Source organism: Sus scrofa, chromosome 8, assembly GCF_054392235.1.
Source record: "Sus scrofa isolate SSC_HxYL_T2T_F1_AM1 chromosome 8, Sscrofa_HxYL_maternal_Yorkshire_Landrace_v2.0, whole genome shotgun sequence".
Taxonomy (NCBI): Eukaryota; Metazoa; Chordata; class Mammalia; order Artiodactyla; family Suidae; genus Sus; species Sus scrofa.
Genome location: NC_139390.1, coordinates 39,577,384 through 39,590,564, shown reverse-complemented (window position 1 = coordinate 39,590,564; position 13,181 = coordinate 39,577,384). Strand labels below are relative to the sequence as shown.

The window sequence follows — 13,181 nt, the reverse complement described above, 5'->3', positions numbered from 1 at the left end:
AGTTAGTTTGTTCTTGTTCTGAAAGGTTCTCTCTGCCTCACACTATAGTAGAATTACCTACTGTTGATGAAGTGCCTACCGAGCTAAGCAGTAGACTCTGGGCTGAGCTCTTTAAATAATTACCTTTTTCAACACTCAGCAGTCCAAAGAGGCAGGTGCCAATCATACCCCCATTTTAAGGATCAGGATATTGAGATCTAAGGGTCCATAGTTACTATGCTAAAGGCATTATTTGTCCCAAGAAGTCTGGCTCCAGAACCACTGAATGTAAATCACTGATTGCCTTGCTGCTACCTACCTAAAGTTTTGAGATGCCTCACACTTCCCAAGTTCCCGTCATGGCTCAGCAGTAACAAACCCAACCAGCATCCACGAGGACGTGGTGGGTTTTATCCCTGGCCTCGCTCAGTGGGTTAAGGATCCGGCGTTGCCGTGAGCTGTGGTGTAGGTCGCAGACTCGGCTCGGATCCTGCGTAGCTGTGGTTGTGGTGTGGACCATCAGCTGTAGCTCTGATTCAACCCCTTGCCTGGGAATGTCATATGCCACAGGGGTGGCCCTAAAAAAAAGGTGCCTCACACTTCCAAGCACACAGATCTTGAAGGCATACTATGTGCCAGGTGCTGGACTGTGTTGGTGTTGGTATTGTAAAGACAAAAACAAAACCAAACCAAACCAGCCTTGGTCCTCAAAAAGTTCACGGCTGGTGAAGTACACCAGATAAATGTTCTGCTAGATGTTCTGCTAAGTTTGCGGAGTGGTTGCTGGGCACATGGGAGAAAGGCTTAACCCACCCTGGAGACTGGAACAGGAACTAGAATAGTCAGGGAAGGCTTCCTGGAGGAGGCAATGCAGGAGCCCAATTGGATGTCTCTGATTCAGACACACTTGCATGTGTCGGAAAGAGTATACAGGCAACACACACACAGACACTACTGCTTTATAACCTACGCTTTTGATCCATCAGTCTGATCTTCCTAATTTATTTATGAACAGATCTCCAGGCATCATTGGTAGGGACAGCTGGATGCTGAAACTCAGCCCCCCTATCTTTGGGGTCAGCCCATTTATTTTGTCATGTTTCATCTTAGGTTCCAGCCATTTCGGAGCAAAAGGCGGCCTCAAAAAAGTATCCTGAGATCCCTAGGAGGACAAATGCTGGCCCAAGCCACCCTCGCTCAGCTCAGCCGGTCCCCACGCCCGGTACCCGCCCTCGGCCCCGCCCCCGCCCCGCCCTCGGCCCCGCCCCATTCAGAAAGCCTGGGACCCTGCGTGAACCTCGTCCTTCTTTGTTCCATTCAAACTTTTTCACTGCAAGCTTTTTACAGCTTCATTCCCATCTTTTATCCCAATAAGCGTTTCCATGGAAAACGTTTTCTTCTTTTGGAAAACACAAAGCTTGAAACTGAAAAAGAGAGAAAGAAAGAAAGAAAGAAAGAAAGAAAGAAAGAAAGAAAGAAAGAAAGAGAGAAAGATGTGTGTAATTTTCAATCGCTTTTCTGGGAATTTTTACATGGAAGGGTCCACGTCCTGCATCCACTCATCTGAACGTTCTTTCTCTTTTTCCTCCCAGCAGGGGTAAGAAAAATGAAAAGCCTGGGACTTCAGCCCATTACAACAAGGAAAGATCCAGAAAGGACCCAGCACGAATAGTGGGGGCAGCCTGGGTGAGGGGCCTTGCTTCCTGAGAGGAACAGGTGTTCTAGATACTCTGATAGTATATGATAGGTGCCCAGAACTTCTACAAAAATGGGGTCGGCCACGGGGCTGAGTTGGGGGTGCAGTGAGAGGACTGCCTCTGAGGCTGGACTTTGTATGCCACACTCAAAACTTCAGTTGTCCTTGTCAGAGATGGAAGCCCTGATAGTGAGAGGTGGGGGCTAAAGATGCCCCTTAAGATTAGAAAAAAGAGAAGATAAAGGGAGCCAGAAGGTCAGAGGGAGGCAAAGGATGAATGGACAGAGGGGAGATAAAAAACACTTCAGAACCAGAATTTCTAAGACTAGCTTCTGTCAGAAATTCTTGCCTCTGGAATTCCCATCATGGCTCATCCGGTTAAGAACCCGACTAGTCTCCAAGAGGATGCAAGTTCGCTCTCTGGCCTCACTCAGTGGGTTAAGGATCATGCTTTGCTGTGGCTGCGGTGTAAGCCAATGACTGCAGCTCCCATTCGACCCCTAGCCTGGGAACTTCTATATGCTGCAGGTGTGGCCCTAAAAAAAGTTATTGACACCATTTGTTAAAGATTTACCATTAAGACTAGAACTCAGATGTGGCATAATGGGGTGATTAAAAGCATCTGACTTTTATGGAGTTCCTATCATGGCTCAGTGGTTAATGAACCCCACTAGCATCCATGAGGATGTGGGTTCAGTCCTTGGCCTCACTCAGTGGGTTAAGGATCTGGTGATGCTGTGAGCTGTGGTGTAGGTTGCAAATATGGCTGGGATCTGGCGTTGCTGTGGCTGCAGTGTAGGTCACAGATGCAGCTCAGATCTGGTGTCACTGTGGCTGTGGTGTAGGCCCTCAGCTGTGGTTCTGATTCTACCACTAGCCTGGGAACCTCCATGTGCCGCAGGTGCAGCCCTAAAGAGACAAAAAGACAAAAAAAAAAAAAAAAAAAAAAGAAAAAGCATCTGAGTTTTAGAGGAAAACAGACCCTGGCTGAGTGCCCTAGGAGAGGACTCATCTTTTCACAAGTAGAAACTGGTGTGGTAAATCCTCATGGCAAGGCCATGGCCCAACTGTGTGGGCTGCAGGCAGGGGTTCTGAGAGGACACGGGATTAGAAAGCCTCAGGGCCTGGCCCAGTGCCCTCTACTGCTCCCCAGGAGAGAGGCCCCCCAGGAAGGTGTTTCTGCCGCTGCTGGAGCTTCAGAGGGGGCGCTGATGGTGAGGAGGGCAGCAGCCCTGGGAGCATTGAAGAGGTAAGACTGCGCCAAAGAGAGCGTGTGCTGAGAACAGAGCTGGGAGAAGGGGCAGCCCTCGGGCTCCAGCCCTGACCAAGCATTTGCTAAAAACCACTGGACCACTAGGTTCTCACTGATGAATCTCTTCTATTATTTGTTTGTAGCCCTGTGATACTCTGGCAAAACAATCATCTTCATTCATTCATTTCTAGCCTATATTCCAGATGTGGAAGTGTTTGGAGTTCAGGTCCGAAGCCATTGTCTTCCATTTTGGTGTTGATGAAGAGGCTGGGTTTTTTCGTTGTTGTTTTCTGGTTTTATTTTTTTTTGTTTTTTGGGGTTTTTTTTTTTGTCTTTTTAGGGCCATACCCGTGGCATGTGGAGGTTCCCAGGCTAGGGGTCAAATCAGAGCTACAGCCGCCAGCCTACACCACAGCCATAGCAATGCAGGATCCGAGCCATGTCTGACCTACACCACAACTTATGGCAATGCCGGATCCTTAACCCATTGAGTGAGGCCAGGGATTGAACCTGCGTCCTCATGGATACTGGTGGGGTTCGGTAACCACTGAGCCACAATGGGAACTCCTTAGCATGTCTGTTCTTTCATCCATAGCTGTCCCCTTCTTTTGGGCTGCGTTGGCCTGTACTGAACACACTCTTTGGAGCAGGCACTTGGCTCGTGTTCAAGGTCTCAGAAGTGCAGCCGGTTTGCTGTGGGGGCTGTGTGAACAACTGTGTGTGTGTGTGTGTGTGTGTGTGTGTGTGTGTCAGTGTGGCCCCTCCTGTCAGGTCTTCCACTGTCTTTGCAGCCTCTCTTTTAATACATTCATGCCTATCCTTTGAAACATTTCATCTTTAAACCCACAGGAATGTTAAGATTCTATCTGGGTTTCAGGAATTAAATAGTTTCAAAGTCACTTCCAATTGCATGACCATTAATCTAGGAACGTTAACCTTTTTGAATCTTGCAAGTTGTTCCGTGGGCAAATCTCAATGTGTCCTTTTCGTCCTTCATTTAGTAAGTTAACTAATCGTTCTGGCATTGTCCTCATTTTTAATGTTAAGAACTCCACAGTACTCCTTGCACTATATAGGTTTCTGACTGTCTTAAAATGGCTCGTGATTAGGAAAAAAACCAAAACAACCAAAAACCACACAAGGGACTTTTTTTCCAAGATGGACTTTAAAGAAGATTATTCACTAGGAATAGAGTTAAAAGAGTAAACTTATATGAAAGTAATTGCTTCGGAATGTGCCTTAATACAGTAATTTCTTAATGTGATGACACAATTTAAATGTTTTATGTGCAATGTTCTTGGAACAACTTATTGAGGTACTTCGTGCTGTGGAGTGAGACACTCCTCTCCAGTTAAGAGACCCAAGTGTGCCAAAAAGAAGTCAAATGTAACGCCTCGTGGGGGCATTTCTCCAAAAGAAAGAAAAAGAAAAACTAAACCTTATTGAAACTTTGAAAATCAGAGTTCCCATCGTGACTCAGGGGAAACGAATCTGACTAGGAACAATGAGGTTCGATCCCTGGCCAGTGGGTTAAGGATCCGGCATTGCCATGAGCTGTGGTGTAAGTCAAAGACGTGGCTCGGATCTTGCATTGCTGTGGCTGTGGTGTAGGCTAGCAGTTGTAGCTCCGATTTGACCCCTAGTCTGGGAACCTCCATATGCCGAGGGTGTGGCCCTAAAAAGCAAAAACAAACAAACAAACAAACAAACCAGAAAAAACCCTTTGAAAATCTAATGGGCTTAAAGAAAACAATTGAGTACAGTTTATCTAGATAAGACTATTGCAATACAGTGAAACTATTTTCGTCTTGGCTATATGAAGTGCAATTGTAACAATCCAACTTCTTAGAACCCTTGGCTGTTTCACAGGGATCTAGTCTTTCATTTCAGCTCTTCAGGTATGCTGAATTTTTTCATAACATTTATTAATGTATCATATAAATAGAAGCACATATTTTAATGTTGAGGCAGAAATTCCTTTTAAAATAATATTTTCTCATTATAAAAATTACACCCAAGTTTGCAGAGAACATACAAGTCACCCATAATCAGACCATTACAGAGAACCATTATTAACCTTTGGGTGTATTCCTTCCAGTCTTTTGTTTATGTATAAATAATGTGATTTTTCAAAATTGGGGAATCATGATGTGTATACCATTTTGTTTCCTGGCTTGTTGTCTTTGTTATTTCCATTTAACACAGGCTGGGAAGGTTTTCCCATGTCATTATATATTCTTCTATATGATCATTCGTGCTGGCTATGTAGTTTTTCATTGTGTGAAGGTACCATGATTTTTTAAAAGTCAGTTCCCTGCTGTGTATCACTTTAGTTCTTTCCTGGTTTTTTTGTTTGCTTGTTTGTCATTACAAACAATGTGCCTTAATACAGTAATTTCTTTGTGCATATCCGTGATTAGTTCTCTAGGACAAATGTGAACATTGATGAAACTATTTGTACATAGGCTGCATTACCCTCCAGAAGAGCCGCACCGATTAATACTCACTCCAGGAATGGATAAAGATGGTGGGGTAGTTGAATATGAAGACTGGGCAGGAACCTTGGCTTTGCCACCCTCCAGTCATGCAGTCTTGGGCAAATAATAGAAATACTCTGTGGCTCAGAGGTCTTCTTTGAAAAATGGGGGAGGAGTTCCCATCACAGCTTAGCCAGTTAAGAACCCAAATAGTGTCCATGAGGATGCAGGTTCAATCCCTGGCCTCAATCAGTGAGTTATGGATCTGGCATTGCTGTGAACTGTGGTGTAGGTTGCAGTCATGGCTCAGATCTGGTGTTGCTGTGGCTGTTGTGTGGGCTGTGATTCGACCCCTAGCCTGGCAACTTCCACATGTGCACATGCAGCAAAAAAAAAGGGGGGGGGGATAAATAAATATGGCCGTTTTGAGGACTAAATGGGGTGAAGTGCTTGGGCCAGCACATGGCCCGTCATCAGGAGACTCTTATAACCCAGTCCTTCCACTCTTCCATCCAGCTGGCTCAATAAATCCTTATTGAGCGCGCACCGTGTGCCAGGCTCTGTTCTCAGCAGGTGGGGTTCTTCAGTGAGCAAAACAGACAAAGCCCCTGGCCCCCTGGGAGCTCACATCCTATGGGGGCGGTGGGGAGGAGACAGACAATAGGGCTGAAAAAGAAAACTGTACAGTACATTAGAAGGCAATGAGCGTGCTGTGAAAAAAAAGACAAGGCAAAGCAGAGTAAGGATTTTCAGGAATTTAGGGGCTCGGGTTGGAATTTTAAGAAGAGCAATCAGAATAGGCGCCAGTGAGAAAATGACAGTTGAGCAAAGACTTGAAGGGGGTGAGAGAGCAGACAAGCAGATAAAGGGAGAATGGCTGGAAGCAGGGCTGTGCTGGAGCCTTGGAAGCAGGCGAGGGGCAAGGTGGTGGGAACCAAAGTAGGGGGGTGGGGAGAGCAGGGGGAGGTGACTGATGGGGCGGGGGAGAGGCAGACCCCAAGGAGCTTTGCAGCGCCTCTTCCTTTGTGAGGAGTGAGATGCTCCTGCCGGCTTCTGAGCCGGGGGTACCGTGATGTGTCGTCCACTTTGTAAAAATCACTCTGGCTGCTATGTCGGACTAGACTGTAAGGGAGTCCATTAAAGGGGCTTTACAGTGAGCTGACTCCCACCAGGGTGGAAGCAGTGAAGGTGGCCCAACGTGGTCAGATTCTGGACCTGTTGTGACGGTGGCACCGGTAGGATTTTCCATGGATGTGAGTTGGGTGTGGGGCTGAGAGGAGTAGGAGTCAAGGATTTATACCATGGCTTTTGACCTGAGCACTTGCAAGGTTGCCTTTCATTGAGACAATTGGGCATGGAATTGGGAGAGTGTTGAGTTTGCCAAGTCAATCAGCCATCCAAATGGAGATATGGAGAAGGCAGTCAGATGGACATCTGGAGTGTGGAAGACAGGCTGGGATGAGGATACAACTTCAAGCGTCACGGGTATATGCATGGTAATTTTATTTTTTTCATTAAAAAGAATTTTATTATAGTTGATTTACAATGTTCTGTCAATTTCTGCTATACAGCAAAGTGACCCGGTCATACACGTATATACATTCTTTTTCTCACACTATCCTCCATCAAGTTCCATCACAAGTGAATAGATGGAGTTCCCTGAACTGTACAGCAGGATCTCATTGCTTATCCCCACATGCAATAGTTTGCATCTATTAACCCCAAACTCCCAGCCCAGCCCTCTCCCTCTCCCTCCCCCGTGGCAACCACGAATCTGTTCTCCATGTCCATGAGTTTGTTTCTGTTCTGTAGATAGTTTCATTTGTGCCATAGATTAGATTCCAGATATGTGATATCATATGGTATTTGTCTTTCTTTTTCTGACTTACTTTGCTTAGTATGAGAATCTCTAGTTCCATTCATGTTGCTGCAGATGGCATTCTCAGTCATAAAAAAGGACAAAATATGCATGGTAATTTTTAAAACTATAAGATTAGGGAGTTCCCGTTGTGGCTCAATGGAAATGAATCTGGCTAGTATCCATGAGGACACAGGTACGGTCCCTGGCCTTGATCAGTGGGTCAGATCTGGCATTGCTATGAGCTGTGGTGTAGGCCGTAGATGCAGCTAGGATGTAGGCCGGCAGCTATAGCTCTGATTAGACCCCTAGCCTGGGAACCTCCATATACCACAGGTGCGGCCCTAAAAAGACAATAGATATAAACTCTAAGATTAAATAATATCTCCAAGAAAATATATTTGCATAGAAAAAAGTGTCAGTGACTGAACCCTTTTGGTATTCCACCTTTGGAAGGAGGAGTTCCCATTGTGATTCAGTGGTAACAAACCTGCCTAGTATCAATGAGGATGCGGGTTTGATCCCTGGCTTCACTCATTGGGTTAAGGATCTGGCATTGCCAAGAGCTGCAGTGTAGGTTGCAGACAAGGCTTGAATCCCGCATTGCTGTGGGTGTGGTGTAAACCAGCAGCTGTAGCTCCAATTCAACCCCGAGCCTGGGAACTTGCATATGCACAGGTACAGCCCAAAAAACAAAACAAATAAAATTGGCAGGAGCTAGCTGAAGAAGTATAATCAAGAGAAGGTACAATGTGTGCACTCTGTGTGTGTGCGTGTGTGTATTTTAGATAATGCATGTGTATATGCCTATGGGAAGGGTCCTGAAGAGAGAAAACTTCCTGACATAGGAGAGAAAACTGTTGGAATCCCACATTGCCTACACCACCTCGAGTAGACAAGAGTGAATGGGCTCTCTCATGCAAAGTGGAAGAATTGACTTTATTTATTTATTTGCTTTTTTTTTTTTAGGGTCACTCCCATGGCATATGGAAGCAAAGTAATTTAGTTATGTATATATTTTATATATACAACATTGTAATCAATAAATGTTAAAACAAACAAAAAGATGTAGCTCCAGATACCGTAAAGTGAGCAGATGTGGTAAAAGGCTGTGAAGCTTCTCTTCCGATTGTCACATTTTCTCATGTGTTTACTGAGCATCTGCTGCATGTCCAGCCGCTAGCTGCCCATCAGGTCATTTTTGTCTGGTTTGCCACATCTTTGCATGCCCTCGCCTCTCTGGAATAACTCAAGAATGTTTAGAGGACTTACCAGGATTCAAATGACAGGGATAGTGGTGCCCAAAGAAGCCCAAAAGGACAAGCTCATTCCCAATGCCTCCTTGAATACCCTGGCTCTTCCTAGGGTCAAGAATTTGAAGCAGTTACCCTACCATCCATTACTAAACATTGATAGAATCTCAGGCTAAAAATAGTTGTGCTAAAAATAAAAAGTCCCAGCACTTATCTGAATTTTGTCAACTAACCTGCCAACCAACGTCTACATATTTGGAAACTTCTGTACAAACCCTTGAATATTTGGAAACAGCAGAAACCTTGGCATCCCTTGGCATTTTTAAAGCTTTACACTCCTTATCTAGATATTTTGGTTTTATGTCGACATAGCCAGGCAGCGTGAAGGATCCACTTAAAATCAAGCCTCTGTCCACAAAGGCTTCCACCCTCATACAGACACTAAGGGAGAAAACACGGTCATGATGAGACCAAGAGAAACCAAATGCCATCACTATTTTACCCTGATATTGACCATGAAAATAAATATTCTAGTATATTTAGAGCTAAACCCTCTCACAAAATTTTCATTTTGTGCATTGATTCTCAGTCTAAACAGTTAGACTATTTTGATGTCTTCTGTTACCTCAAGCAGTTACAAACCTTTATTTCATCTTCTTTTTAACGTTTGAAATCTTAAACCTATTAAAACCCTTCCACAGTGTGGCTAATATGTACTCCTCAGGGTTCTTATCAAGCCTCATGGTCAAGGCAGCCTTGCTTTTTATTGTCTTTGGATCATGTTGCTGCAATTCATTATGAGCTGTTGGATAAGATGCTGCAGCATAACTGGCTGGAAATTAAATCCAAGGCACCATCCAGGTTTTTTTTTTTTTTTTTTTTTTTAAAACAAAACACCTGTGATTCTTTGTAGTCAATTAGGTATTAAATTCAGCTTTCTTTATGTATACAAGGTATCTTGATAAAGGATAGGCAAATCTTTTATCCATTCTTCTTTATGCCCATAAGAGCACTCTGCAAACTCTTGTCCCATGTTTATATATACTTACTGTGTATAAAATGCCATCCAACTCAAGGAAAAGCAAACTTTTTGCTAATTAGTTCCTGAATCATTGACACCTGTCCGTCCCTTTGGTGTAGTAATAACTCAAGGATGTTTAGATGACTGTCTGTATATCGTCAGGTTCTATGTAAAAGGAAAGAGTCAACTAGTCAACCTGCCAACTTTTTACTCCTTCTTCTATGGCTCTCTCTAATATCTTTTAAGATGATGTGAGTTTTGAGAGTTAAAAACCTGTGAGGATGCTCATTGCTATAACTGGAGCTTTGGAGCCCACAAATGTTGTTTGCTATTGTTTTAAAAATCACACAGGTAGAAAAAGAAAATAAAAATTATCATTATTGATCAGTTTCCATAATTGTATTAGGGTAGCATTATTACTTGTATTAGGTGAGGTGCCATAAGAAAAAGTCTGCAAGTAAGAGATGCTGGAGAGGGTGTGGAGTAAAGGGAATCCTCGTACACTCTTGGTGGGAATATAAACTGGTACAGCCACTATGGAAAATAGTATGGAGGTTCCTTTAAAAACTAACTGTAGAACTACCACATGACCCAGCAATCCCACTCCTGGGCATCTACGCAGAGAAAACCATAATGCACCCCAGTGTTCATTGTAGCACTAGTTACAATAGTCAAGATATGGAAGAAATGTAAATGTTCATCAACAGATGAATGGATAAAGAAGATGTGGCACATATATACAATGGAATACTACTCGGCCATAAAAAAGAATGGAATAATGCCATTTGTAACATTATGGATGGACCTAGAGATCATGATACTAAGTGAAGTAAATCAGAAAGAGAAAGACAATATCATATGATATCACTTAGATGTGGAATCTATAACATGACACAAAGTTATTTTATGAAATAGAAACAGACCTACAGACAATAGAAAACAAACATTGCTACCAAAGGGGAGGAGGGGAGGGATAAACTAGGAGTTTGGGGTCAGCAGATAAAACCTTTTATGTATAAAATAAACAATAAGGTCCTACTGTATAGCACAGGGAACTATATTCACTATCCTGTAATAAACCATAATGGAAAAGAATATGAAAAACAATGGATGTATAGGTATATATAAGTGATCACAAAACCACCACCAACAACTTAAATCATAAAAATCTTAAATGATAATCCAGGAGACCCCATGTAATCCAGGGTCCTGGATGTTTCTCAACCAGTCAGGAATCTCATGAACTGCAAATAAAGAGTAGACACATTCGCTATGTAAAATATTTAAACTTCTCAAGGTAGAAGATAACTTACAGTGTATATCAGAAAACACCGCCACTTTTAGGTATTTCAAGAAGAGAGACATTTCATATAGGGAATTAAGTTTTACAAAAGTGTTAGAGGCCAGAGAACCAGTGAGAGTAAGAGGGCTGCCACTGGACGACCAATGTCAAGCACACACTGGCAAAGTTACAATCCAGATGTCAGACAGCTGTTGCTGCTACCACCAGTGCTTCCTCAGCTCTCATGATCAGGAAGCTGGTGATTAGAAAGTAGAATGCAATTGACACAGTGATTGTCAGGCACAATTTTTGGCTTAAAGATGTTATTTTAGTATTCATTAAAAGAAAAAAAAATGGAGTTCCCGTTGTAGCTCAGCAGGTAAGGACATGATGTTGTCTCTGTGAGGATATGGGTTTGATCCCTGGCCTTGATCAGTGGCTTGGGGATCCAGCATTGCTGTCAGCTGGAGTATAGGCCCCAGCCATGGCTCCAGTTTGACACCTGACCCAGGAACTTCCCTATGCTGCAGCTTTGGCCTTAAAAAAAAAAAAAAAAAAAAAAAAGGCAAAATATGTGGGAAAAAAGAACAATGTTTAGCAAAAAATCAGTTTAAAAAATCCATAGATTGAAACATCAAGCAACTACTAAAAGTCATATTTTTAAAGCGTTGTTTTGTTTTTTTTTGGGGGGGTGTTTATTTTGTGGGTTTTTTTTTGTTTGTTTGTTTGTTTTTTGTCTCGGTATGCAGTGGCTTAATGTGGGATCTCAGTTCCCAGACCAGGGTTCGAACCAGGCTACAGCAGTGAAAGTGTTGAGTCCTAACCACTAGACCACTCTTTAGGAGTTTTAATAGCATAGGAAATTTCTCATGATAATGTTAAGTGAGTAATAAAACAAGACATAAAATTATACACTGGATTATTTCCCTGTTGTTACACCCCCACCCCACACGCACGCATGTGCACACACACACATACACAGAAGACTTTAAAGAAATACACCAAAATATTAATAGTAATTAGCTCTAGGAAATAGACTAAAGATGATCATCGTTTTCTTTGTGTATTTTCCAAATTTTCTACAGTAAGCATTTATTTGGGATGGAATGTTCTTCTTTTGCTCTATGAGAGCAAACTAGCTGGCAAATCAGCCACCCCAGTGATTCATTGATTACAAACTCTGTGAGGGTAGTTGTCTGCTTACTTTGTGTCCCTACTGTTTAAAACATGGTAGTAGATGGATAGATGTGTGGATCCATGGACGGATGGTTGGATGGATGACTTTTGTTGTTCTGATGAGCTAGGCAGGGAGTTCCTTCCTTTTCAATCCCCTCTTCTTTTCTCCTAAAACTTCAAGGCACAGTAGGACAATCAGAGATTGGAGGACCCATCTGTTGATGAAAGTATTACTTCCATTTAAGTATATGAGGTTATAAATTAAGGAGAGGGCAGATTTGTAAGAGAGAATCAGAAATAACCAGAAATCATCAATGCTCGTGTTCATACAATCTACAGAAGAATTGCAGTTATGTGTAAATAAACTGGTCCTCAGGTTCCCTTAAGATTTCATCTGTATCCTATGATGCGTGCTTTACGGCATCTTCAGCCTGCCATGGCAACAAGGAGACACATATGCCCATATCATACCATGAAGACCTGGCAAGTTAGGGCATTTGGGACATTTAGGACATTTAAAAATTCTTATCGTATCCTTTGAGACCAGTTAAAATTTTGTGAAATGACTGTTTTGCTCAAGATCAATATAGCTACCATTTTGAGCATGTCTTTCTTATAAAATAGGCACCTTGACTAGGTAGTTTCAGTTACTCCTAATAACAACATTATTTTCGCCATTGTATTTATGAGGAAGGTGGAAAGATATAATTCGCTTAAGGGCACACAGCTAGTAAATAACAGAGCCAGGATTCAGAGCGGAGCCTGTCCGGCTCCCAAACCTCAGTCTTTGTCCCCTATTTCTAGCAGTCAGGCTCACATCCTGATACCCTCCCACTCCAACTCGGCTAAAGCAAGTCCTTTCTTTTATTTATGTATTTACTTTTTTGCAATTTTGATACATTCATTTGCATTCAGTTAAATCAAACTTTTTTTTACATAGACTTTGTTTCTGCTTGTTTTTTGTTGTTTTTTTTTTTTTTAAGGGCTGCACCTGAGGCATATGGAGCTTCCTGGGCTAGGGGTCAAATTGGAGCTGCAGCAGCTGCCTACACCACAGCCATAGCAACCCAGGATCCTTAACCCCCTGAGCGAGGCCAGGGATTGAACCCTCATCCTCATGGATCCTAGTCAGGTTCATTTCCTGCTGAGCCACGGTGGGAACTCCTAGACTTTGTTTGTTAAAGGAT

The 13,181-nt window shown here is 42.9% G+C and overlaps 1 protein-coding gene across 3 annotated transcripts in view; it reads left to right on the top strand.

The window, feature by feature from the left end:
• Positions 1–1,468, top strand: part of LOC146400434 (uncharacterized) — a 39,352-nt gene extending 37,884 nt beyond the window's left edge. Inside the window, exons 4-5 of one of the 3 annotated variants that reach the window (XR_014812438.1) lie at positions 1,090–1,201; positions 1,355–1,463. Coding sequence is in view for 1 of the 3 variants with exons in the window: in XM_084972044.1 (XP_084828170.1) it covers positions 1,090–1,201; positions 1,355–1,401 (159 nt within the window). In the remaining 2 variants the exon portion in view is untranslated. Of the gene's footprint in view, positions 1–1,089; positions 1,202–1,354 lie in introns of those variants that run through there. The other 2 variants (XM_084972044.1, XR_014812439.1) reach the window with 2 other exon arrangements.
• Positions 1,469–13,181: the final 11,713 nt, after the last annotated feature.